Source organism: Sorex fumeus, unplaced genomic scaffold (assembly GCF_029834395.1).
Source record: "Sorex fumeus unplaced genomic scaffold, SorFum_2.1 ptg000007l, whole genome shotgun sequence".
Classification (NCBI taxonomy): Eukaryota; Metazoa; Chordata; class Mammalia; order Eulipotyphla; family Soricidae; genus Sorex; species Sorex fumeus.
In genome coordinates, this window is record NW_026606064.1 from 8172765 (window position 1) to 8200089 (window position 27325).

General features: G+C 47.8%; 1 protein-coding gene and 1 non-coding gene across 2 annotated transcripts; one reads left to right on the plus strand and one right to left on the minus strand.

Annotated features, from left to right (window-relative positions):
• The first annotated feature begins 4929 nt into the window (after positions 1-4929).
• Positions 4930-24778, plus strand: MTCH2 (mitochondrial carrier 2). The gene is made up of 13 exons (XM_056131428.1): positions 4930-5143; positions 8536-8620; positions 8733-8839; positions 13888-13917; positions 14438-14500; positions 17032-17089; positions 17329-17380; positions 17921-17980; positions 19602-19695; positions 20521-20568; positions 21021-21088; positions 22372-22447; positions 24569-24778. The coding sequence occupies exons 1-13, from the start codon at positions 5057-5059 to the stop codon at positions 24653-24655; spliced, it is 915 nt and encodes a 304-aa protein (XP_055987403.1). The 5' UTR covers positions 4930-5056; the 3' UTR covers positions 24656-24778.
• Positions 9782-9895, minus strand: LOC130016901 (U5 spliceosomal RNA). The gene has a single exon (XR_008791284.1). It is a non-coding gene; the product is annotated as a U5 spliceosomal RNA (small nuclear RNA).
• Positions 24779-27325: the final 2547 nt, after the last annotated feature.

The window sequence follows — 27325 nt, forward strand, 5'->3', positions numbered from 1 at the left end:
GCGAACATATGAAACATTCAAAGCAAAAGAGCAACTCAACAGATTTCATCAGAAGTAAGGGAGAAGAGGGAGAAAAAGAATCGTGAATTGGCTGAGATCCTGAAGTGTAACAGGAGTCGGCCCAGCCCAGCAGGCCTGGGGCTGGTGGAAGGTTCCCACTCCTGACCAGAGTGACAAGGACCTTTGGAAGCTGAGAGCCATCCCTGGCCTCAAGCCAGCCAGGAAGCAGGAACCTTTAGTCCCATCATCATGTACACCTGAGTTTAAATTCAGTCGACAGCTGCAGGAGCCTGGAAGTGCCTTCACCCCCAGAGCCTCCATCTAGAATCACTGGGGCCCACACAGTGTTCACAGACTTTGCAGCTGGGAGCTGAGAAATGAGCGAAGCCTCCACCTTTTGCCCTTTCAGAACTGTGAGAAAAGTGTGTGACTGGGAGCCAGGGAGATGACTGTGTGATGGGGGCTGTCCCACTGGGGCTTGAACCTGGCTTGGGCTCATGCTAAGGTACATGCCTTAATCACTGGACTGCGTCCCTGCCAAAAAACGCAGTTCCATACTATCCTCAAGTCACAAACTAGTCCCGCTCAAGATAGCCTGGACTCAGGCCTCATAAGCTTTCTTGTAAAGATATTCTACATAGGGCCAGAGTACACCGGGTAGGGTGTTTGCCTTGCACACAGCTGACCTGGGTTCGATCCCCGGCATCCCATATGGTCCCCCAAGTACCACCAGGAGTAATTCCTGAGTGCAGAGGCAGGAGTAACCCCTGAGCATAGCTGGGTGTGACCCACAAAAGAAAAAAAAAGATATTCTACATAATGCAAGCCCATTTGAACCAGGATTTGTGTCCCATGGGGCAGAAAGTGCGAGCGGGGAAAAAAAAAAAAGAGTCCAGAAAATGAGAAAAATAAGAGGGAGAGAGCAAGCTGGAAACAGAGGGAGATAACTCTGTCTAGAAAGGAGGGAGACCGAGGGCTGGAGGGGGGGGGGGGGTCAAGGGAAGGGAGCAAGACGGCCTCCTGGCTGTCGGTCCATGCAGGTTACAGATGCAGGACTCGTCTTTGGCTGAAGTGGCCTCACAGGCTCAGAGATCCCCACCTGCACACGTCAGAGGCAAAACACAAGTCTGAAGAGCTTGAGACCCCAAGGTCACAATGCAATAAGGGAAGGCGAGGCAGTACACTGGGTAGGATGCTTCCTTTGCAGCCAGCCAACCCAGCTCAATCCCATATAGTCCCATGAGCACTTCCAGGAGTGATCCCTGAGTGTAGAGCTGCGAATAAGCCCTGAGCATAACATTGTGTGCCCCCCACTTATAAAACAAACAAAAAGCAAATAAAAGCTGTGTTTTTTGCATTCTGACTCCCCACCCAGTGGCCTATACTTTATACTCTCTCGGTTCTCTTTAAAAACGCTTGGGGTTGAAGCAGAAGCTCAATGCACTGAATGCAGGGCACACTGGAGCCCCGGGGTCTGTCCCTGGCACCGCATGGTCCCCTGAGCACCACAGGGAACAATCCCTGAGCACTAAGCCAGGAGTGGCCCCTGAACACTGCCAGGTGTGCCCCCCCACACACACCCCAAAGTATATAGATAAAGAAACAAATTAGGGGAACGGAAAGTATCTAATGTTAACAAAAACCTTGGACTTTGATCACAGAACTGAGGTTATCAAGAGTGTGGGAGGGGATCGAGGTGGAGAAGAAAGAGTGGCCCCAAAGTGACATGAGGACATGGAGGAGGATCCATGGCACTTTGGATTAGGAGACACACAGGAAGGCTGTAGAAACCTGAAACAACGCCATTATAAGCATGCTACCGCGACGGCAATAAAAGATAATAATAATAATAACAATAATAATAATGATGATAAATACTTTTTAAGGTGCCAAAGGCTATGGAGAAAAAAGTAGCAAGGAGTAGGGAAAGGAGAGATAAGATGCTCTGCAGATTTACAACCAAGAGCTGGTGAAAGTTGAGTCTTATTTACTCAAACTTCAGCATGAAGGGGTCAAAGTGCTTATTTGAGATCATCAAGTAGCAGGTGGTAGAATCAGAACAGGAGGGTGGGGGTTGCAGGACCAGAACAGGAGAGTTCTGGGGGGAGGGGAGGAGTGGCAGGACCTTTGATCTCTCTCCTAAGTCAGACTGCCTCCCAGTCTGGAAAGAGATTCATTTCTCCCTCTCAGCTTTATTATTATTGTTATTATTATTATTATTATTATTATTATTATCGCATGTTCCGAGGAACAATTATTATTATAAGCTTTTGTTTTGGGGCCACATGTGGTGATGCTCAGGGCTCACTCCAGGCAGGACCATGTGATGCTGGGGATCACACAAGATCCGCATGCAAAGTCTGTGTTCAGTTTATTGAGGGCTCTCTCTGGCCCCTTTGACAACTTTTTATTTTGCTTTTGGGTCACACCCAGCGATGCTCAGGGTTTACTCCCGGTTCTGGACTCGGGAATTACTCCTGGTGGTGCTGGGGGGCTATATGGAATGCTGGGGATAGAACCTAGATTGGCCACATGTAAGGCAAGGGCCCTACCTGCTACTATTGCTCCAGACCCAGCTTTTGATATTCCTAACCATCCTCTTCCTTTCCAAAATGTTAAGTTTAGTGACAATATTTTATTCTACTTGTTTTCCTTCTCAATCGATTTTGTTGTGGGACCAGAGCAATAGAGCAGCGAGTGGGTTAGGGTGTTTCCATTGAATATTATTGGCCCGGATTCAGTCTCTAGCATCCCATATGGTTCCCTGAGTACCACCAGGAGTGATTCCTGAGTACAGAGCCAGGAGTAAACCCTGAGCATCACCAAGTGTAACCCAAAAAGCCAAAGAAAAAAATCAATTAATTTTGCTGGTCCTTTTGACTTCCTTATTTCTCATCAAATAAAATCCATCATAAGGTCACCAAGTATTGAATTACATTAGGGAACACTACTCAGACTAAAGTGAATGACACCCTGGCATTATACAGCTACAGTCTGGACAACTGGCACATGGCAATCCTGTATCTATCTTGTTTCTTCTTTCCTGCTGCTGTGTGTGTGTGTGTGTGTGTGTGTGTAAAGGGGTGTGGTATTTGATTATATCCAGAGGTGCTCAGGGGACCATATCTGGTACCAGGAATTGAAATGGGATTGACCACATACAAGGCAAGCATTTTAATCCCTGGACTATCTCTGCACCCCTCTCTTTCCCACTCTATATATTGTCGTCCATATCAACAAGCCTCTGTGCTGAGTGAGTACAGGACGATAATAGTGATCAGATTCAGTTTTCTCTCAGTTCATCTTCGTTCACTGTGTCAAAATGTTCAGTCACTAAGTGTTGTTTGATAGGAAGCACATAAGTTGAGTACTGAAACAGTAAAGCAAATGCCTTTTACTTTTTGCCTCTAATAGCAAATAGCCTAGTGAGCACTGAAGCAATTAATATTCAGTTTTCATTTTTGGAAGCAAACCAATATTGAGCACCCAACATGTGCTGGGCTCTGAGTTTATAAGTGAACAAATGCTCTTGAATTTATTTAGATTCCACATGGAGGAGCAAGCAGGTAAATAAGTAATTTCAAAGGCTGGAGCAATAGTACAATAAGTAGGGCATTTGACATGGGCAAGGGTATATCTTGTGCAAATCAGCCCCAGGTTCAGTCCTGGATCCCCCTGAGCACTGTCAGAAGTGATTCCTGTGTTTAGAGCCAGGAATAAGCCCTGAGCATTGCCTAGTGTGGCTGAGAAATAGTAAAAAAGTACTTTCCAGCAATGTTAAGTGCTACGGGATGATGTGACAGGAAGTAAGGGGCAAGTATATTTATTTTATGTTTATTGCTTTTGTTTTTCCTCTTTATTTTTGGTTTTGGGGACATATCCTGCAGTGCTCAGGAGCTATTCCTGGAACATTGCTAGGAGGGAATCATGAGGAGCCTCTGCCATGTAAAGCATGCACAGGAGTCCCTAAAGCTACCTCCTGGTAGAGAAGGGAGCACCAAACAAAGTGTGTTGGGAGGATCCTCCCAGGATGGGAGAAGCATGCTGGAAGTAGACTATAGACTGAACATGAGCTGCATGCAGGAATCTAACCTACTGCCCCTCTCTTGCAAAGATCTACCACTCCCGCCGTAAACCTGGTCCCCAGGCTTTTCTTTGGTTCATCTGTTTATTTAGAATAAGAGGAAAATTTAGGCAGAGGTCACAGCACCTCTAAACCAGTTACAATGAAACGAACGAGTGTGTGCGTCAGTGGTGAACCTGCACATGGATTATTAGGTAGCAGTCACATCCAGTCGCTGTCCAAACCATTTTAGGTCCCGGCAGCAACACTGATCAAATCTAGAGCCTCACGAACGCGAGGTCGGTGCTCTACCACTGTGCACGTTGCAGGCTCCTTAATTTTCCTACTATTAATGGTTCTGACGCCAAACACCCTTCAGACCGCTGGTTGTCCGTGCGCAAAAGGAAGAATCCTTTTCTATTCTTTTTATTCCTCTGACCTTGCCTGGGATGTCAGGGTCACACACACACACACACACACACACACACACACACAGGGACACACAGGGACACACATACAGACACACAGGGACACAAACACACAGACACAGACACTCAGAGACACACAGACACACACACACACACACACACACACACACACACACACACACACACACACACAAAGCCACACCCATTCCCCTTCTTCCGGGCGCTTCCGGCGTGCGCAAGCGCACGGAAACCCACCGCCGCCAGTGGTGGGCACGCAGCCCAATGCCAGACGCATGCGCGCTCTCTCCGGTCCGTCCACCCCGCCCCCGGCCCTCCGGCCCCGCCCCTTGCGCCCGCGCCGGCTCGCGCGCCGCTGCCGTTTCTCTGGGCGGGGAGGGGCCGGGGGGCGGAGCCTGTATGGGGCGGGGCACGCGGCTGCGAGCATGCGCAGCTGCGCGCGCGCCGCGGGCGGGCCAGTGGAGCCGGCGGCCCTGGCACGTGACCTGCGAGCGGCTCGGCGGCTCGGTGGCTCGGTCTGTCTGTCCGTCCGTCCGCGGGTGCCATCATGGCGGACGCGGCCAGTCAGGTGCTCCTGGGCTCCGGTCTCACCATCCTGTCCCAGCCGCTCATGTACGTGAAGGTGCTCATCCAGGTAGGCGGCGTCGCCCTGGTCGTTCCCCGTCGGGCGGGGCCCCCCGGAGCCGCCGCCACCGCCGCGCCGGGCCAGCGACGAGGCCGGGGCCGGTCGGGGCCTCTCCAGAGACGCGACGGCGACGGCTGCGGCGACGGCTCCCGGGCCGCCCGCCCCGCAGGCCCCGCAGGCTCCGCGCCCGGTGTCCGCGGCCTCCCCAACTGCCGCCGCGCCCGGGCCCCGCGGCTCCCGCTGAACTTTGTGTCTCCTGCCCCGAGCCTGACCCTGGCCCGTTGCCCCCCGCCCGCCCCCGAGAGCCGCCCCAGCCTCTGCGCCCGACCTGGGCGTTCTCGGATCCTCTCCCGCCCCCACAGAGCCTTTTTTTTCCCCTCCTGTTTATTGATTTTTTTTTCCCCTTTTTTTGTTTGTTTGTTTGTTTCAGGGGTTTTTTTTTGTGGGTTTTTTTTTTCTCCTGAGGTGCCACCGTTTACCGCTTGGCATTCTGTGCCAAGATTCGAGCGCCGGATACCCAGATAAGCACAAAGGAGCTCATTGAGAAGTGAGCGTGCAGAGTGGGTTTGCTGCCGGGTCCGATTGCCCGAGGCCGCGGATGAGGGACCCTCGGGCAGTGGGGGGCCGCGGGCGGGGCCGTGGACGCTGACCACCCCGTCTGTGGGAGCTGGCGGTGGGGCTTGGCGAGTTTAACGTCCCGTGTTGCCACTCTCCCATCTCCTGTCAAATAAGCCTTAGAAGCGATTTTAATTTTTTTTTTTTTTCAGTTCTATCCAGTAGTGCTCAGCAGCTACTCCGGCTTTTTTTTTTTTTTTTTCCTTTTTGGGTCACACCTGGCGACGCTCAGGGCTCACTCCTGGCTCGTGCACTCAGGAATTACTCCCGGCACTGCTTGGGGGACCCTATGGAATGCTGGGAATCGAACCCGGGTTGGCCGCGTGCAAGGCAAACGCCCTCCCCGCTGTGCTATTGCTCCAGCCCCTTAGAAGCAATTTTAGATTCCCAGGCCAGCATATCCCAGATGATAACCCTGCCAGGTGGCATGTCAGTTGCCTCTCAGTGTCACTGGAATGGGCGTGGCACTCTTTTTTTTTCCCCACCCCTTTTTCTCCTCACATTTCTATTGAGAGTCGATGTCATTTCACAATGCCGGGCTCTGGGGCCAGGGTCGGGGAGCAGTGTCCGGGAATCCTGCCCGCTCCTTTCCCCACTGTCTACCTTCCTGTCCCTCATGCGAGGCAATCAGGGTTGCCAGTTGCCCTCCGGGCACCCCTCTTTCCTCACTCCCGTGGGTTCAGATTATTTCTGTGAAGGACTGTCATCAAGCAATTGTTAGATTTCCACCAGAGTCCAAAACTTTGAAATGGTGCTTGTCTTAAACAGGAATTGGCCCCTTTGGGGACAAAGTCGTGTGTGAGGCATACAGTCAGGTATGACACCACAAAGTTAGTACTTGTCCTGGAAAGAGGGTTTTCAAGTGACATTCAAGGTTCCTTGCCTCAGAAACTTGAATGTGGGCCAGGGCCATAGTACAGCGGGTAGGGCATTTGCCTTGCACGTGGCCAACCCAGGTTCCATCCCTGGCCTCCGTTTCCCGGGAGCACCACCAGGAGTAATTCCTGAGTGCAGAACCAAGAGTAACCCATGAGCATTGCTGGATATGACGCCAAAAGCAAAACACAAACAAAAGGCCCCTAAAGGACTTTTTTGTTGTTTATGGATCACACACACCCAGCCATGCTCCGAGAGGCTGCCCTCTACGGGTGGGGTGAGTGCCCTGGGCGGTGGGCATCAGATACCTCCTGCATGCAAAGCTCCAGTCCGTCGAGCTCTTCCTCCAGCTCCTCGAGCTTGAATATCCTTACCCCTGGTTTCACAACCTCTACATCTTGCCAGATAACTTAGTGAAATTCCAAATGTTTAGTTTTGAAAACAGTTGCGTAGCAGCACTTCCAGGGAGTTCAGACAAGAACATCCAACCTCAGTTGGACAAATTCAGCCTCTGAGCAGTGCAGTGCTTGCCTTGCCTGGAGGAGGACCTGGGTTCCATCTCCAGCACTGCCAGGGAAAGGGGGGGAAGAAAACTCACAACAGGATCATAGCAATAGAGAGTCCCAAGTCGTGTTCATTTTCGGGTGTTTGTTCTCATGAACATTCCGTTAGCACTAGAAATCCTCAGTATATTATATAGACATAATGTTGATCATTAACTCTAAAACGGCCTTTGTTGACTTGTTAATGATATCTGTGCCTTGAAGATGGACTTGGTTTGTAATTATTCCCCAAGTGAGTTATACAGATAAAATCTGCCTTTGCGTTTGAGTCTTTCATCTTGCCAGCCCGGTGTGAAGTTGATGCCGGCTTTGCGAATGCCTTCTCCATTTGCCTGAGTAGTTAAAATATGCTGGATTTTCTCGACAAGTTATTTTGAGTCTTCTTAATAAACTGGAACTTAGCACCAACGTTCCCTTGTTCCATTTTTCAGTTTGATAGTAGTGGGTCTCAGCTATATAGTTTGCCTCATGAAATTTGGAACAGAAGGAACCTTGAAGTTTATTGAAACCAGCATGAAAAAACGACAAGGATTACACTTCGTATCACCTTGAAAAATGTGTTTTTAGCTGTTGGTAAAAATTGTAATTTTAGGGCCCAGAGCGATAGTACAGTGGGTAGGGTATTTGCCTTGCACGCAGCTGACCTGGGTTCAATCCCCGGCATTCCATATAGTTCCCCAAGCACCACCAGGAGTAATTCCTGAGTGCAAAGCCAGGAGTAACTCCTGAGCATCGCTGGGTATGATCCCCAAAAAAAGCAAAAAAATTGTAATTTTAGGGGCCAGAGATAGTACAGGGGTTAAGGTGCTTCCCAGTACAGAATATAGTCCCTGGACCATTGCCAGGAGTGATCTTTGAGCACAGAGCTAGGAGTAAGCCCTAAACACCATCAGGCCATCAGGTGTGGCCTAACACACCCCCGCAAAAAATTACAGCATTATGGCCTAGGTGGAAGCTAACATGGTAGAGCACATGCCTGACATTAGTGAGGCCCTGCATGGCCCTCCGAAAATTACTAAATGTGGCCCCAGTAAAAAAATATTTTGAAAGATGTAACTCCAGTTTTATTCTTTATTCAAGACATTTGAGGGCTGGAATAATAGGTAAGGCGCTTGCCTTGCACTTAGCTAACCTGGGTTCAATCTCCAGCAACTATATGGCCCCTTGAACCTTGCAAGGAGTGATTTCCTGAGTGCAGAATCAGGAGAAAGTCCTGAGCATCACTGGGTGTGCCTCAAAAACAAAACTAAAAAGGTATTAGAGCCAGTGTGCTACCGGACTCCTGCTTAGCATTGGTACAAAGTACTGCCAGTATTTAGGTCTTACCTTCATGTCTTGTTTTTAAAGGTGGGATATGAACCTCTTCCTCCAACAATAGGACGAAATATTTTTGGGCGGCAAGTTTATCAGCTTCCCGGTCTCTTCTCTTATGGTGAGTGTCTTTGGGGGTGCTGCTAACTGGAGAAAACATGTCAAAAGCATGAAATTTCCATATAATCATTTTCACTCTGACTAGAACCTAACCCTCTGGCTTGTGTTTCCAGCTCAGCACATTGTGCGCATCGATGGGAAGCGTGGGCTCTTCACAGGCTTAACTCCCAGGCTGTGTTCAGGAGTCCTGGGGACTGTGGTCCATGGGCAAGTTTTACAGGTAAGAGAAAAATCTGTGTATCTGCCCGTTCTCAGGTTCATTTGTATACACTTTGATATAATGATCACGAGCAATTCCAAGCACTTAATTTTTAATCTTGTCCCATCTTCCCCGAGGAGTCTTTCTTGAAATATCCATTCTCAGTTCTTTCCTGGCAAATGAGAAATTTGTGCATAATGAAGTCATTGATTTCTGAGCTGCAAGACTGTCCTCTGAACTTGTCCTTCTGAGCAGAAATTGTGTGGTTATTTGATACCTTATATAACTCATTTCACTTGAAGAAATCTTATCAGAACATGTTGAGGCCAGAGTGATAGTACAGTGGGTTACTAGTACATGCAGCAGATCTGAGTTCGATCCCCAGCATTTCATATAGTCCCCTGAACACTGCCAGGAGTGATTGCTCAGTGCAGAGCCAGGAGTACCTGAACATTGGCAGGTGTAGCCCAGAAAATCAAAAAACAAACACATGTTTTTGTCCTGGTTACTTTCCTCATTTTTTGTGTTACTATAGTAAAATGTTTTATTATAGACTTTTCTTTTTGAAAAAAGAATTAAAGACAGAATAGTGATTATGTATGTGGAGAGAGGGAAAAGGTTGGTTCTGCGATTCTGGAGTAATGCCTTGCCCTAGATACTTGCTTTTATGTTTTGTTTTTGGGTCACACATAGCAGTGCTTCTGGCTCTGTACTCAGAGATCACTTCTGACAGTGCTCAGGGAACCATACATGGTGCAAGGTATTGAACCCAGGTTGTCAGTTTGCATGGCAAGTGCCTTACACACCATACTATATTGCTGATTATTCCATTGTTAACTTGTATTTTGTGCACTGTTTCTGTGAGTTTCTTAAACAACAGAAATCTGAAAGCCTTAAGAGAATGACTGCCTTGAAACTCAGTTATAGCTCTGGAAAACACAGTGCCTTAATGAAACACTTTTTTTCCCCAAACACAAGGCCTCAAAAAATTGATCTACAACTCCAAATTGTTCCTCGCCATAGAAATCTTTAGTAGAAGGAGAAAGATTTATGCGATCTGAAGAGAAACCAGAGCTAATAAAATACTTTTTTAAAAAAGAAAATGACTGTGAGGGATGATCAGAAGTGATCACTGAGCACAGAGCTATCAGTAAGCCCAGAGCGCCACTAGATGTGACCTAAACACACACAAGAAAACAGCTCTGTGTCCAATAACTAACTAAAATCCTGGTCCTTGAGGACAGAGAAGTGATGAATGGAGCTTCCATTCTATCTGTGGATTTGTTTTGCTGGGATTTTGCTTGCTGGGTTTTATTTTTGTGCGTGTGTGTGTGTGTGTGTGCGCCGGCTGTTTAGTTGGTTGATTTTGAGGCCACATCCAATGGTTTTCGGGGCTTACTCCGGGCTCTTTGTTCAGGGATCACTTCAGGAGGTTCTCAGTGAACTCTATGCAGTGTTGGGGATCAACTAGTCCGACTGCATGCAACACAAACAACTTAGATCTGTACTCTGGTTTGAGATGTTCTGCAAACTTTTTTAACATGTCAGGAGTTGGAGAGTTAGTTTGAGGGGCCACGTGCATGCCACACATGTGACAGGCCTAGTGTTGTGCCCCACAGCGTCTCCACCCCCCAAAACACACAGAAAGTAAAGAGGCACCAGAGAGGTAGTACTTGTCCTTATTTTGAATCCCCAGCACCTTATGTGGTCCCCCAAGCGCCACAAGTGGTCACTCTTGAGCACAGCCAGGAGTGACCCCTGTGCATTGCTGGGTGTAGCCCAAAACCCAACACCCCTCAAAAAATATGATAGAAACAAGACACCAAAGTTACACTTATTTACATCAAGGTTACACGTATTTCTTAGTAATCCTTTTACTGGTTTAAAACTTTTTTTTTTTTTTTTTTTTTTGCTTTTTGAGTCACACCGATGATGCACAGGGGTTACTCCTGGCTCTACACTCAGGAATCACTCCTAGCGGTACTCAGGGGACCATATGGGATGCTGGGAATCGAACCCAGGTTGGCCGTGTGCAAGGCAAACGACCTACCCGCTGTGCTATTGCCTCAGCCCCCTAGAACTTTGTTTAATGCTAGAGTTTATAATTTTTATTTTACTGACTTCTCAGTTGCACCTATTATAATGTAGGTCAAATAGAGTTTCCTTTTGTTGTATTTATAGAGGTGTTGTGAATACAAATTAAGTACCATTTAGGACAGTACTTATGAGGTTGTTCAGGCGAGTATGGTTGGAAATATTAAAGTAATAGGTTTTTTAGATCATTGTTCTGTCTCTGGCTGGCACCAGGGTCCTCTGCTGTAATTCTCAAAAACTATCAGGGACTAGAGCAACAGTGCAGCAGGGAGGGCACTTGCCTGGCACGAGACCAACCTGGGTTTGGTCCCCGTACCCCACGTGTTTACCAGAATCCTCCAGGAGGAGGATTCCCGAGCACCACCTGATGTGGCCCCAAAACAAACAAAGTAGGGCATGCAAGGCCAAGGTTATAAGGCGTGGCCCTTTTGCGGCCCTAGACTTGATCCTCTGTAAGAAACAGCACTGCGTGCTAACTGAGTCTGATAGTCTAGCAGGCCAGCTCCAGTCCAGACCGAATAATCATTGAAATAATGCTTAGCAATATCAAATAAATTATTTCGTGCCTTCTAAGGGGGTAGTCATAGGGGGTGGTTGGGAAAATGGGGACATGGTGGTGGAAGGGTCACTCTGGGTAGTGGGATTGGTGTTGGAACATTGAGTGCGTTAACAACTGTATTGTGAACAACTTGGTGAACCACAGTGTTTAAATTAATTTGTTTTGTTTTTTAATGAAACAGTCTTCCATTTTTCACTTCTGGAACTCAACCTGACAGTTTGGTCCTTGGATTTAGCAGTGCTCCACAACCTCAAATTTAATTTTTTTAATTTTTGTCTTTTGGGGTCACATCTGGCTTTGCTCAGGGGTTACTCCTGACTTTGCACTCAGGAATTACTCCTGGCAGTGCTCAGGGAACAATATGAGATGCTGAGGATTGGACCTGGGCCAGACATGTGCAAGGCAAATGACCTACTCACCAAATTATTGCTCCAGCACTGGGAATTTAATTTTAAAGAACTCCAAAATGTCATTTTGGTTAATCTTGATGTCTATTTGCTTGCCTGTAATTTAAAAAAAAACAACAACAAACATAATTCTGGAGCTGGAGAGAGCATAGCAGGTAAGGTGCTTGCTTTCCATGTGGCCAACCAGGTTCAATTCCTGGCATCCCACATGGTCCCCTGAGCATTGCTGGAATGATTCCTGAGTCCAGAAAGGAACTCCTGTGCATTGCTGAGTGTGACCCCAAAATTGAAGGAAAACAAAACCCACACAGTTCCCAGGACTGGAGAGAGTACTGGGGTTATGGAGCTTGCCATGTTTTCCGCCAACCCTGGTTCAAATCCCTACAATCCACCACCACCCCCTCCCACCAAAAAAAAAATTCTTTTTACAAAGAAACTTTTGTCTGTTCTCTTTGAAAGCTATTTTCTTGGGTTTGGGGTTTTTTTGTTATAGTTTGGTTTTTTTGTTTGTTTGTTTTGGCTTTTTGGGTCACACCCAGCAATGCTTAGGGATTATTCCTGGTGGTGCTCAGGGGACCAGATGGGATACCACAATTGAACCCGGGTCAGCCAGTCAGCCGCAGTCAAGGCAAACACCCTATGTGCTGTTCTATCACTCCGGCCTCACTTGGTTTATTTGGGTGTCACACCCAGGAGTGTTTGGGGTCGCCCCCAGCTCAGCATTGGGGGGTTGCTCCCAACAGCTCCAGCCTCGGGTCCAGGCCTCTTGCATGAGGACCTTCCGCTTGAGCCTCTTAGATGAGGGCCCTCAAGCCCTGCTGTCTGTTCTTTAAATCTGGTGTGATTAGGAGCATAATTGGCTGGTTATTTCATTCACTAAGCCCATCTTCTGTTTCTAAAATAGCCCACAGATATTTCCTCTTCCAGTGTAGTCTGGGCCTTTGTGGTATTCATGCTCTCTTCTCTAGAGGAGCCAGGACACCCATTGTCGTTAGCAAAGCCCAAGACACCAGAGACAATTTCAGCTCTTCTTACTTGACACCGTCCTCTTGTTCTCTGGAGTAGTGAGAAAGTCCTGCCCTCATTCCAGTTTGGTCCTGCCTTGTCCATGGGTTAAGAGCCTGTAGCTGAGTTTTTGCCAACTTCTATGAAACTTGAGTAATTTAGTGAATTCAGTAAATAGTGTGGCTGGGTTCTGTTCCATTTTCCACTCTGATCCCCTTACTCTTTAGTATTGGAGGGGCTTTCCGAAGGAGGGTTTGGGAGGCCTGGGGGTCGGTCACTCCTCATGGTCCTCACCTGGCCACCCACTCTAGGCAGTGAGGCTTGGCTGGGGCTCCAGGGTCTGGGATCAAACTCGGGTCCCTTAGGCATGACAGATCTCTATCTGGCCCTCCCCTATTCCTTTTGGGGGACTTCCAAGCCATGCTCAGGGTGTCGGGGGCTGTTCTGGCAACACTTGACTCTGCCATGCTAGTCTGTTTTGACTCCTGGTGGTGTTTGGGGGTTGCTGCCATCTAATGCAGGGATGAAACCTGGGCCTCCCATGTGCAGAGCACCCCAGCTGTTGAGCCGCTGCAGCCCTAAGTGCTGGCAGGATCGAGTCAGAATACTGGGACTGAACTCGGGCTCCCGTGAACGCGTGCCAGGCATGTGCTGCAGCCATTTAGCAGGCCCTCCTGGCCCATTCCTTAACCGCTCCCCGTCCCCATGCCAAACCACACGCCAGCTCTCTCTTCTGGAGAAGGCGTTTTTGTGGTCATTCGCATGTACCTCCAGCAACCAGTACTTAAGCTTAGCAGAATCATCTTACAAATACTTATCTCTGGCTTATAAGCGTCCAGTAGAAGTTAATTGGAGATTTGCTGCCAAAATTTAAATTAAACTTAATTTTTGCAGCCAAAAATTAAAAAATCAGTTTACATTCTACCAGTTGATTTCATTTTATATCCTCTCTCATTGATACCTAGATAGCCTAATCTCTTTCCTGTTTTTCTTTTCCCTTATAGCAGTTCTGCCAGGAGCCTGAAAAGACTGAGGTAAGTTGAACCAGCGTTTATGCTGGGCCATTTCCCTTGAAGTTATTACTGTTCTTTGGTCTCTAGCAGAAGGACCAGTATCATTCTTTTGATCTCAGTGAGGATGGCATACAGGGTAGCCACAGTCTGAATACTTACATGTAGAGCCACTGGGTAGGGGGCCAGGGAGATAGTATCGCAGGTAGTTTGCTTGCTTTGCAACAACTGCTTGTGGTCCCTTAAGCCCTGTAAGGAGTGATAGCTGGGTGCAGAGCTGGGCTTAAGCTCTGAGCACTGCTGGGTGTGGCCCAGAAAACAAAACAAAACCATCAAGTATCTGGGATGTAGCTCAGCAATAAAGCACTTGGATTGAGGTGACGTGTGCACGGCACATCTACCTTCCCCCTGATTTGGGGGAAAAAAATGAAAAACTTTAAAAAAAATTTTTTTTTTGGTTTTATATTGTATGTGACACTCTGGGTCCAATCCCTGGCATTTTAAGACAAAATCATGAACATCTGTGTTTAATTTTGATTTCTAGGAGTTAGGACCGGGAAATGTACAGAAAGAAGTCCCAGCTTCCTTTGACCGAATTGTCAAGGAGGTAAGAGATGAATTATGTCTTGTGGTTTTTCGGTGTTTGCAGTGCAGCTGTGGCAGAATTGGAATTGCCGGGCCTGTGTTGAGTGTCTGCTCCAAATAAAATTACTTCAGCTTGACATGGGCTTTACTACATGTAAAACAAAATGGGCAGGGACTGGAAAAATAATACAGTGGCTAAGGTGATTGCCTTGCCTACATCCGACTCAGATTCTGTCTCTGGTACGATGTGGTCACCCAATCCCTGAGCACAACTGGGTACGGACAAACCTCACTACCACCGCCACCAAAAAATGGGGGCAGGGGGGTTGGAATAGGACCAAAGAAGCACTGCTTGCTGTTGATAAACTAAATTTGCCATTTATTTCATCTTTGAAATGGAAGAGTTTTCAGCCAGGGAGGCAACTCAGTGGTCGAGCACTTGTCCTGCCTGTGTGAGGTCCTAGATTTGATCCCAGGCACCCTAGAGAAGGAGGATTTCCACTGAATGTCTCATGTGGCTGTGAATATCTCCAGCAGAGAGTGTGGAAGTTTCAGGCAGTCCTTCATGTGTACATTATAGCTGCAGAAGCAGTTTCACACTTTCTGATTCCAGGGTGTCCTCATCATTCATTTCCTGCTCACACTCATTCTCTTCTGCCATTGGTGTTTCATGCTTAAGGATTTCAGGACGATTTTATTTCTCTTTGTTTGCTTTTGAGCGATGCCCATTGACGCTCAGGGCTTACTCCTGGTTCTGAACTCAGGATTTACTCTTGGTGAGCTCAGGGGAACCGTAAGGGGTCCCCGGGATTCATTTCAAGTCAGCTATGTGCAAGACAAGTGCCCCGCCCACTGAACTATTGCTCTGACCCCTACTTTTTTTTTTAATGATTTATTTATTGAATCACCTTGAGAACAGTTAAAAAGCTCTCAGGTTTAAGTCTCAGTCATACAGTGATGAGACACCAGTCCCTTCACCAGTGCACATTTTCCACCACCAGAAACCCCAGTATCCCTCCCCATTCCACACCCTCCCCCTACCTGTGTGGCATATGATTTCCACATTACTCTCTCTCTACTTTGGTTATGTTCAATATTTTGATACCAGACCCACCATTATTATTTGGGATTTTCCCCCAACACTCAGACCTGCTGAAAAGGCAACATTAGACAATTTGTTTTCTGTTGCTGATTATAACTAGCATATGATTTTGGAATTCTGCAATTTTAATAATTAAATGTGGAGGGATTTCTGCCAAAAGCCACTGGGTTCCGAGTTTTACTTGTGTGTCTCTGGGATCATGGCCCTTAAGCAGCTTGATCAGTAGCCAGAGGGACCGTTCGTGGGTAGCGACTCAGGTCTTGTTGGGGCAGGAGAGATCAAGGGCCAGCACCACCCCCGTCCCGTAAAGGCCCCTACTATTTTATTTCTTAGTGTTTACCTTGTCTGCTGGATTATATAGCAATTTCCCAGTCAAGCAGCATCCTAAAATGTCTGTTCCAAACAAATGGACTAAGCATCAAGTTGTTTTCTGTGTCTCTTTTATGAAGTGAGTTTATAATAAGCTTCATTTGTTAATGTGCATTTTGTATTTCCTTAACTTCAATTAGCCCATCCCTGTTCTACTTGAGTAGGTGAGGGATGTCTTTAACCAAGTGACCAAAGATAATAATTAAAAGCAAACAGGAATGACAAGACCTTTACCTCCAAGAATTTTACTTTTTTAAACAAGTAGTTTACTTCCATTACTACTCTCTCTGCAGGGTCCTGGACTAGATAAGATAAGCTATGATAGAGAAGATAAACTATGATAAATAAAGCTCTCTAGCGCAGGAGAGATAGTGTAGCTGGTGGCCACTTACCCTGCACGTGGCCTACCTGGGCTCCATCCCCTGAACACAGAGCCAGGAGTCAGCCTTGAACACTGCTTGATGTGGCGCTAAAACCAAAAACAAGGCAGCTCTGAAGATCCTGCGGTTGTGGTTGGGAAACAAGTCAGAGTGATTCTGCTCTCCCTGAGATGTTGCTGCAGATGCCACGCAGCTTGACATTTGCGGAGCAGTGCTCTCGAGTTCCAGGCTCGCTCATGCTGGGAGACAACTTAATCATCCAAAGAGGGCCTCGGCGCTTATCCCAGTTTCCTGACTGTTTGCTGGTGACTCTTCCTATTTACTTACCTTTTTGCTTTCTGATTGGGACCACCCGGGACAGTGCTCAACCTACCCCTCACTTGGTGCCTGCCTGCTTGGTGTTTGAGGGACCGCAAGTTGCTGGAGACTGAACCAGCATCTCCCTCATGGAAACCACGCAGCTGAGCTGTCTGTCCAGTCCTGCTTTTGTTTTCCATCTTTGGATACCAGATAAAGCTGGGAGCTTTATCTCTCAGCCAAGTGATATCCCTGAAATCAGGTCAGATAGTGTGGTGGAGGAGAAGGTCACATCCCAGTTATCCCACCTCCAGGCAAGTGATCCAAGTCTACTCATTTGCTCCTCACAGGACTTTTTGAGTATCCCTTACTGAGGTTTCAGAAATGTGTGTTGATTATTTCTAGACCACTCGAGAGATGATGGCTCGATCTGCTGCTACCCTCATCACCCATCCCTTCCACGGTATGTTGGCAGTGGGTCGCTGAGATCTGGTTACTTGCCTTTCCTCTAGGTAGGTTGCTAGGGCTATCACTAAGGTGCCTGGCCTCAATGGTTCGGTTTGCTTGCTTGCTTGCTTGGTTTGGGTTTTTATTCACTTTATCCCAATAGCAGAGTATCTTTAGGAGAAATTTTTTCTTTTTTTAGGGCTATCAAAATTGATCTTGACATAATTTTAAAAATCTTTTCTCTGTGTCCTGCAGTGATCACTCTGAGATCGATGGTACAATTCATTGGCCGAGAATCAAAATACTGGTAAGTGTTTTGGATCCCAAGTATTCTGAGCAAGCTATTTCAACGCAAATACCTGCATGCAGCTGCTTTATCCAGACACGGATGAGCCTCCCTCAGCCTCCCTCCCTGCACACACAAAGGCTGGTGGCATAGGAGGGGACGGATGAGCCTACCTGGAAGTGAGCAGGTTGTAGGACCCCTAACAGCACATCCGCCCAGATTCCAGGTGACTGCATTATGCCTGCCTCCACACTCAGGTTCGGTGAGAGAGCCCTGAGCCGGCAGTGTCCATCTGACTGTCAGCAGTGACCACTGGGGGCCAAGGCGGTGGCTCAGAGGGACAGTGTGCGCCTCCACCTTGGGAGGGCCTGGGTTCGATATCTGGCACTGCAGAAAGTTGAGTGACCACTGAACATTAATTTGTTTACTTCCATATATTTGTGGGCCGCGAGAGGTAGAACAGCAGATAAGGCAGGAGTAAGCCCTGAGCACGTACAGGTGTGGCCCAAAAAAACAAAAGGAACCTTAATGTGTTTTTTCTTTTCTTCTTGCTACCCCCAGTGGACTTTATGACTCCATAGTCACCATCTATCAGGAGGAGGGCATCCTGGGATTTTTTGCGTAAGTAATTACTGATTTGTGTGAGACCAAAGCCAGTATGGAATTAAGGACTTGACCCTGTTTCACACATCAACATTGAGGCTGTGATTTGTGTTCATTATACAACAGTTAAGTGTGAGCCGTGGGTGGCGTGTGCCAGTGTGTGTCGGCATTTTAATCCCTGGGGAAAATGTCTTCTCTGAACTAACTTCGTGTTAGCCTGGATTAGGTCCCTCTAATGTCAGTTCACTTATGAAGATCCTGAACGCTTGCTCCTGCACATCTAATGCATTGGAAAGAAGATGCTATTTATTTGTTTTTAAACAAATAGATACAGTCCAAGTTTGTGCCGGGCCCACTTATGTCCAGTGAATAAAAGGCAAAAAAGAAGTCCTTGAAAAGTGGGGAAACCATTGATATGTGTTTTGCTCTTAACAAAAGACGTTTTCACTTTCGTTTCCTTAACTCAACTTTGGACAAACTTAAGAATACTGCACTCCTTCTGTTCACAAGAGCTGTTGTAACTGAATGGCTCTTTGTATTTTCAGGGTCTCCCAAAGCTCTGGAAGTAGAGGGGCCAGAGAGAGTTTTATCGCAGGGTTAGGGTGCTTAGCTTGTATGTTGCAGAACCTGGTTTTACTTCTGGCACCACCAGGAGTGAGCCTGAGCTAGTACTACCACATGTGGCCCAGACACTGAGAATCAAAGTTCTGGGCAGGGGGCAGCAGAGCTCTTCCTGCTCTCGGAGCCTCAGGAGCTGTTGTGCTGCCATGTGTCCCTGGCACGGGACCCTGGAACAGGCCAGGGACTCCTGTTTCTGGGGTCTCATCTGTAGTGGGGTTAGGCCATTCTCGGGTTATCTCATCTTGGCCCTGCCACATTTGGTTTCAAACCGAACTCTTGATTTCAAACAATAGTCAGATTTAATATTTTCTCCCGAGGAAGCATATTTGGGGCTGCTGGCTTATGCTTACTCGTAGTGGGGTGAGCCATTGACCTTAACTTAGAGGATGGATCCACTTGTATTTTAAAGATGAAATGAAGGAGGGCCAGGGAGATAGTACAGCAAGGAGGGTGCTTATCTTGGGATGCTAAGGCTCGAACCAGCCTAGGTTCGAGCCTTAGCAAAGGCTCGAACCAGCCTAGGTTCGAGCCTTAGCATCCCAAAAGCTCCCACAACCACCCAGCCCTGCCGGGAGTGATACCTGAGCACAGAGCTAGGAATAAACCCCTGAGCACTGCAAGGTGTAACCCAAAATGAGCTGCAAGTATAATTGAATAGGATGAGGGAGCTTCTTACAAGGGCGAGGTTTAGAATAAAGGCAACTAATTGTGAAGGCTAGGTTTAGAATGAAGGCACTAGTTACAAAGGCTAGGTGTAGAATGAAGGTAATGGTTACGAGGGCTAGGTTTAGAATAAAAGCATTAGTTACCAAGGCTAGGTTTAGAGTAAGGAACTAGTTATGAAGGCTCAGTTTAGAAGGTACTAGTTACGAAGGGAAGACTAGATTTTAGTATTCGTATCCTTTTCCTTCCTTCGAACATTAGAAAGTTCTGATTGCCTACAAAGTATTGATAGTAGTGAATTTTCTTTTCACTGATTATATTTCTTGGTTCTTATTTTTCTTGTTTCTTCATGTAGGGGTCTTGTTCCTCGCCTCCTAGGTGACATCATTTCTTTGTGGCTCTGTAACTCGCTGGCCTACCTCGTCAATACCTATGCACTGGACAGTGGGGTAGGTCGTGCCCTTGAGGAATGCGTGGGGGCTGCTCTGTTCTCTTCCCCCATCACAGAGGCAGTTCACACAGATGTGCCAGGGCTAGTCTGTAGTGAAACGTTTCTGTCAGGTGTGATGGGGACAGTGGGGTGACCGGAACTATTGATGATGGAGAGTGGCATCTAGGAAGTGCCCTAAAGTGTGACAGGTGAGCCCAGTGCCACCCTGCTCAGCACTGCATGGCAATCACATCTCGTTGATCTGTAGTTTTAGAAGATAGTGGGAAGCAGGACGGTTTTCTAGTGTGTCCGGGCTCTGCTATCTGAGCTGAAGTGTCCAGGGCACTCCTGTATTGAGCGTTTTAGAAACCTTAGCCTGGGAAGTCTGGAGAATGAGCCTTTCCTCGAAGCAGCCCGTAGCCTGGTGGGAAAGAGAGCACCCCCGCAGGCACGGCGGCGAGACTGAGCTGCTTGGAGTGGCTGTGGCCCATCCCAGGCAGCCCTCGGAGAGCTCCCCAGGGATTGAGACTCCTAGGACATTGCGGGAGCTTAACAATTGCATTTCCTTTTTGTTTTTTAAATCCTGAAACTATTACATTCGATTCCGAACCATTTTACTCTAATAGGAACTTGTGTATTAGTGTTGAATCAAGCTGATTTTTGACCTCTGCCTTTTTATGTTCATATTCAATGGTTTATGTTTTCATCCTCAAGACTCTTTCCAGGCTGTCAGACAAAGTGATGCTGTACAGAGCTAGGATGTATTGATGTCATTGGGTTCGATTATCTGTGACGGCAGCTTAATTTACTTTCTTGTTCTCATTAAGATTTTCTCCTGCCTTAGGTGTCAACCATGAATGAAATGAAGAGTTATTCACAAGCTGTCACAGGAGTGAGTTATTAAGTCTTAATCTCCTAAGAATCGTGTTGTGGGTTTTTTTCTTCTCTTAAACTTGGCTAGTTTCTGTGTGTCTGTGTCATACACACACACACACACACACACACACACACACACACACACACACACTCTACCTTCCTTCCCCACCACCGCACTGTGCCCCATTTAAAGCACCCACTGTTGGGCAGGAGGGTCAGTGCAGGGGTTCACGGTCATGCCATGCACCAATATGAATTGCACAAATTGAACCTTCACTGGTTCATTCCCCAGCACCACATGTGGATTAATCCTTGAGAATTGCTGGGTGTAGCCCAAAAACCAAAGCGGGGAGAGTATAATGCAGTCTTTGCAGATATACTGAGAAAGCAAAGACCTTCAAAGAGAGAAGGAAGAGAATAAAGGAAGGGTGAGCTAATTACTCTCCTCTCTCTCGTTGCCCTGTGCAGTTTTTCGCCAGCATGCTGACCTATCCATTTGTGCTCGTCTCTAACATCATGGCCGTCAACAACTGTGGGTAAGTGCGTGGCTTCCCCATGCTGGGCTGCCCATAAGCTGGACAGGCAGAGCAGTTGCTAGTGGAACAGTAGCTCCAGGGGCTGAGTGGGGCCTCACTGCAGGAGGCTGGGGCCCCACCAAAAGGTCCCTCCGGGAGCTGAGCATTAGAGGGTATAGTCCAACAGCTAAAAATGGGACAAAGGGAGAAGTACAGTTGCTGCTGTTTCTAGATTTTTTATTTCTTGATGTCCCCTACAGTAAGCATCAGTGTATGTTAAAAGCAGCCGTCTTGTATCCTTTTCTGGGCCAGAGAAGGGTGTAATGAACATTTCTCAAATAGTTCCAAACCATAAGGGCCAGGGAGATAGGGGGTAAGGCATGTGCCTTGCATGCAGCTGACCTGGGTTTGATCTCCACACCCTACATAGTTCTTTCATTAAAAGTTGTCAAGGGTTGGAGGAGAGTCTATTTATGTCTTCACTGGCATCGTCTTTGGGGAAAGTCTGCTTCATTGGCTTCAAGTGCAAGTAGGGGATGGAGTTGAGGTTCAAGTAGGAAAGAGGCCCTAGGTTCGATACCTGGTACCTAGGGGCCCCAGCACACCACTGGGAATCATCAGGACCCCCCGCCACACACACCTCTGCAAATAGAGACAGAGGAAATTAGATGCATGCAAAAAAAAAACATTCTTAACTGTTCACTCTATTACTTGGTTGATGGAGTAGGTAGATGGTATTGATTTTCAACTTCAAGGTGAAAAATGCTGTGAAGTTGGACAGAAATTTTACTCTTGTTTAACTCAGAATTCTGTTCCATCGGGGGTCTGGAGAGATAGTTCAAAGGGCTGGAGCACTAGACAATGAGTAGGGCGTTTGCCTTGCATGCGGCCTACCCGGGTTCAGTTCCCAGCATCCCATATGATCCCCCGAGCACTGCCAGGAGGAATTCCTGAGTGCGTGAGCCAGGAGTAACCCCTGTGCAACACCGGGTATGACCCAAAAAGCAAAAAAAAGAGAAAAGTGGAACGTGTTGTGATTCCTAACAGTTTCTTACGTGGTGATTATGGGGTATTCATTTGGGTCAGCACATAGTAACTCTTGGTCAAAACCTGAGTATGAGGGAGGACTGCCCTGGGGGTTGCTTGTGCTTCTCCCTGCTCCAGTGTGCTTTGTTCCACTGGCATAAAATAGTCTCTGAGGGAATCTTCTAGATAGCAGGCGCTTTTGACAAAGATTTTTTTGGCTCTTGAGAACATTTTATTGGTACTGGTTTGTCGAGCTGCTCGTGTGTTCTGTCTTCCAGGCTTGTTGGTGGAGGCCCTCCTTACTCCCATATATACACTTCTTGGATCGATTGCTGGTGCTCACTGCAGAAAGAGGTATTTCTCTTTCCGTCTCCTTCCCCCACCCCCCCCCAGCCTCTGCTCTCCCAGTTTCCTGTTTTGTTTTTCTTAATGGCTTTTCAGTCCTACATTAACTCTGCCTCCTCCTCTAGCTAACCATTAATGTACCCTTTGCAGCATTTCTCTGTGTCATTCTGACAGAGGGAGTTAATGTGCTATTTAGAAATACAACAGGCGGGGAAAACAAGAAGTGATGTGATGTAGAAGGCATTTGCATGATCATGTACATTCACATTACAAATAGGGGGACAGAAAGATAGTAAAGCAGATAAGGCCTGCTCACACCAGACCTGGATCAGATCTCTGTTATGGTCCCTGAGCCCTGCTAGGAGTAGTCTCTGAGCCTAGAGCCAGGAGTAAGAACTGAGCACAACCGGGGTGGATCAAAAATAAAAACAACCAAAAATCAAATTACAAATAGAACCTGGTTCAGAAGCCAGGATCCTGATGGAGAAGAGTGTGATTTTGATTTTACATGATATTTTGCTGTCCTCATGTTTTTTAGAACACCTCAATCTTCTGCTGTAGCCAGGTATTATCCTTAGTGAGATTGAGAGGAAACGGAGAAGTTTGTGTTTGTGGCTATATTAACAGAGATGATCTCTCCTGGGGTCTTGTCAGCAGATGCTTTTAGTCAGGCTCCTTTGTTTTGGATTTATTGTTTGGGTTTTTGGGCAGTGCTCGCACTGTGCAGTGCCAAGGATCGTAGCCGGCTGTCCTGTGAGTGAAGCCTGCGTCCAACCCCCTCGAACTCTCTCAGACTTGATAGTTTATTGTTTATTTCGTGGTGCAGTGGTCATCTGCACCTAAAGCTTCTTGATTAAGGCGCCAAAATAACAGACTTCTGGCTGCTCTACTTTTAAAGATCAGTACTAGCTCTGTGCTAACTGAACTCCCGTTCTGTCCAGCACACGGCCGCTCTGAGTCGGCCCGAGAGAGCAGGGCCATGGAAATGACCGGCTGCAAGCTGCTTTCTGAGGGGGAGCTTGTCTTAAGGACCTATAGAAGGATAAGTCTGAAGAAGCTTTTTGTGACCGTGTGATTGCACTGGTGGCACAGTTGAGAGAGGATGGTGTTCATGGCTGGACTCCGCTGCACGGGCCTGAGCACTCAGCTGCCCAGCCTGCGTGTCCACAGCCCATCTGAATCCCTGCCCCCGCACTGGGGGTTGCTCTGTGCACCTCACTCAGACATTCTTCGTTTCCTTGTGTTCCACAAAACTCTGTCCCCACTTCAAGGGAAGTTGGCCTTTCTTCCCCGCTTTCTTTTTGTTTTGTTTTGGGGACCATACCCGGTGATGCTCAGAAGTTACTCCTGGCTCTGCATTAAGGGATTACTACTGACCGTGCTCAGGAAATGATATGAGATGCTGGGGTTTTGCACCTGGATACCAAACACTCCCATTGCTGTGCCTTTGCTCTGACCTTTCTTCCTGATTCCTAACTGGGACACCGACCTAGGCGGCGGCTGCTCGGCCACATGCTGAGAGCTCTCCATGTGGAAGCCTGTCTCATCCCACTCACACAGAATCATTAAGTTACACCTGCCACCTAGTCCAGGGTTACAGAGCTGAGTATGAGGTGGGGGCTCAGGTGCAGGCTGGCTTCAGTCTGCTCTTTGACGGCCAGAAGCCCAGGTCAGTCCCCACAGAAGTCCTCGCAGACTTCTGGCTGCTCTACTTTTAAAGACAGTACAAACTAGCACTGTGCTCAGCGCTTTACGTCTGTTGGCTCATGCAAACCCTTCCAGTTTGTGAGCCACCAGAATCCCCTCTGGTTGTCTGTGTAAACAATCACAGAATGACTGTCTCAGGGCCTGAGTACTGCCCAGCATGAGTCCCCATTAGATTCCCCTCACCCCGTGGCCCCCCAAGCCAAGCAGAGCTGAGAGTAGCTCCCAGTATTGCCTGGTGTGGTCCCAAACCAAAACTGTGTGAACAGGAGAAACAGAATAGTTGCTAAAGCAGGAAGGAAACTCCTGCCGTGGCTGAGCGCCCCAGCTGCCCGGCTGGGCTATGTCTCCCCACAGCCCGTCCGTTTGGATTCAGGCGCGCTCCTCTTCATCTCCGTTTTATTTGTGTTTTCTGTTTTTCTCCAGGGAAATATGAGCCGAGGAAATAGCTTGTTTTTCCGGAAGGTTCCCTTTGGGAAGACGTATTGTTGTGACCTGAGAATGTTAATTTGAAGATGTGGGGCAGGGCCGGTGACATTTCTGTAGTCCCAGATGCACAGAATTATGGGAGAGAATGTTGATTTCTATACAGTGTGGCGCGCTTTTTTAATAATCATTTAATCTTGGGAAAATGGAGGTGTTTGGTGTCTGCCTTTTTTTGTTATTTTCCCAGAACAACCTGAATTGACCACTGATGATCCCCTTTGTTATTCTGAAATGGAACACTTTTTGCTCTCTTTATTTTACTAAAAGAGAAAGAAAGGGGAAAGTTGTATTTTCCTAAAGGTCGAGGCAGGTTGTCTTGTATCTCTTGTCTCAGTAAGACTTCAGGGTACAAGTACAGCTGAGAGATCGTGAATGACCTCGTCTTTAGCAGACGTAGAAACAGCAGCGTCCATCGTCCATCGGAATCTGCCCTCAGCCTGCAGGTCAACACATCCAATTAACCCTTGCCCTCACCCTTCCCGCACCTGGTACAACACAGTGCCCGATCACCATAGAAATCACCCTAAATCTTCTCCGTGAGACATCCACACCTTCAGTCTATAACCGCCAAATAGTAAAATGCTGCCGCCACCACAACACAACGACAGAGACTCAGCGGAGAGAAGAGCTGTGTGATGAGTCTTGCAGGGCAGCCCGCAGCGGGAGCCCCTTCACTGAACACCAGGCCCACTGTCCCCACACAGCTCTCATCCTCCATGATCTGTGCTTCTCCCGTTTCTTCCTTTGGTTTGTCAGTTGTTGTGGCGGCAGAAGGTGACTTGTTGGATTTTCGTCCCTCCTGCTACCTGCCCTTGGGAGATTTGTGGCTTCGGCGCTGGTGAGGCCCTTCCAGCTCTGGCCTCTCTGGTCAGGCTTGCTAGAACACCCTGAAAGGAGAGAGAGCCTGCCGAAGCGTGACGTCAACAAGCACGCTCAGACGCTTGCGAATGAGAAAGTTTGTGATTCCACTTAGCTCAGTAAGAATCCCCTCGACGTTGCCAAATGAATGAGCATTTATTCGCTGCTTCTCCAACTCCACTATCAAGGCAGCAGCACCCCAACATTCGCAGAGCAAGCCCGGCCCTGCTCCCTCCCCTAGGGCACAGGAATCCACTTGGCCTGAAGCCCAAGAGCAACTTGAAATGTCTGTGCTGTCTCTTAATTTGTCTCAGAAATGTAAATTTTATATTCTATTCAATATTATCTGCATTTGTTTTAATATAAAGATGTTTTGCATTTCCCACTTTTTTTTTGCCATAAAAAAAAGAAAAACTTCAAGTAAAGATGGTCCAGGAAAATGTGCCATGTTTATTATCCTGTTGGCGTCTGTGCCTGCTTATCTGACTAAGAAGTGAGGCTGTGAAGACCAGTCTGCCACCAGAGGGCGCCAAGGATACAGGTTTTGCTTAGCCCATCTGGCTATGGAAAAATTTCACCAAGACCTGGGACTGGGGCCCAGAGTGCTAGTACAGCAGGGAGTGCATTTGCCTTGCACATGGCCGGCTTGGGTTTGATCCCGAGCATCCCACGTGGTCCCCGAGCAACACCAGGATTAATCCCTGAGCAACACTGGATATGCCCCAAAAAGCCAAAAATGGACCTGGGCTGGCCGGGCAAGGGATGTGGCTTGTGGAAGAGTGCATGCACCGTCCATTTGGGGCCCTGGGTTTGAGCCCCACAGCACCACCAAAAATGTATTAGTCTAGGGGTTAGAATTTAACTGGATCTAGCTCTAAGCCCAACAAGGGACCAGCATCTAAGCTCCTCTGTAAAATGTTACCACCTCCAGAATGGTAGTGCAGCGGGGAGGACATTTGCCCTGCACACAGCCGGACCTGGTTTTGATTCCCCAGCATCCCATATGGTTCTCCGAGCACCTCCAGGAGTAATTCCTGAGCATTGCCAGGTGTGACCCAAAAAAGCCCAAAAAAAAAAGTTATCTGTTAACATAATCAAGACGTGTGAAATGTATTCATCAACTGTTAAACACAGAAAGATACACTTTTGGGGCTGGAGCGATAGCACAGCGGGTAGCGCGTTTGCCTTGCACGTGGCCGACCCGCGTTCAATTCCCAGCTTCCCAGATGATCCCCCCGAGCACCTCCACGAGTAATTCCTGAGTGAAGAGCCAGGAGTAACCCCTGTACATTGCCGGGTGTGACTCAAAAAGAAAAAAGATACACTTTCAAGAATTCATTAACTGACTTATAAAAGAATTGCTGGGGGATGCCAGGGAGAGACTACAGCAGGGAGGGCATTTTGCTCGCACATGGCCAGTCTTTGTTTGATGCCCAGCACTACGTGGAAATGACCCCTAAGCATAGAACCAGGGGTAAACCCTGAGTGCTGCCAGATGGAACCCCCAGACAAACAGAACTGGGTAGCAGGACTATCTTGGAGCTGCACCTGTGTGGCTGGGTACATGCTTTACCATGATGGCGTGAATTGAGTTGCTGGAAATATGCCTCCCAAAGCAAAACAAAGATCCGGGTTCCATCCTCCACACCACATGGTCCCACCGGGTACCTGGTGGTGTGGGGGAGCTGGTAGAATCCAGCAGAGCAGGGCCCGAGCAGCAGTGTGTCCTCAGACCCTGGTGCTAAACCACCCGTCCCCTGACCAGGTGTCTCCAGGAGCAGCCCTTAGGCCCCCAGATAGAAACAGGACTGCAGAGACAGTATAGGGGCTGAGGCCCTT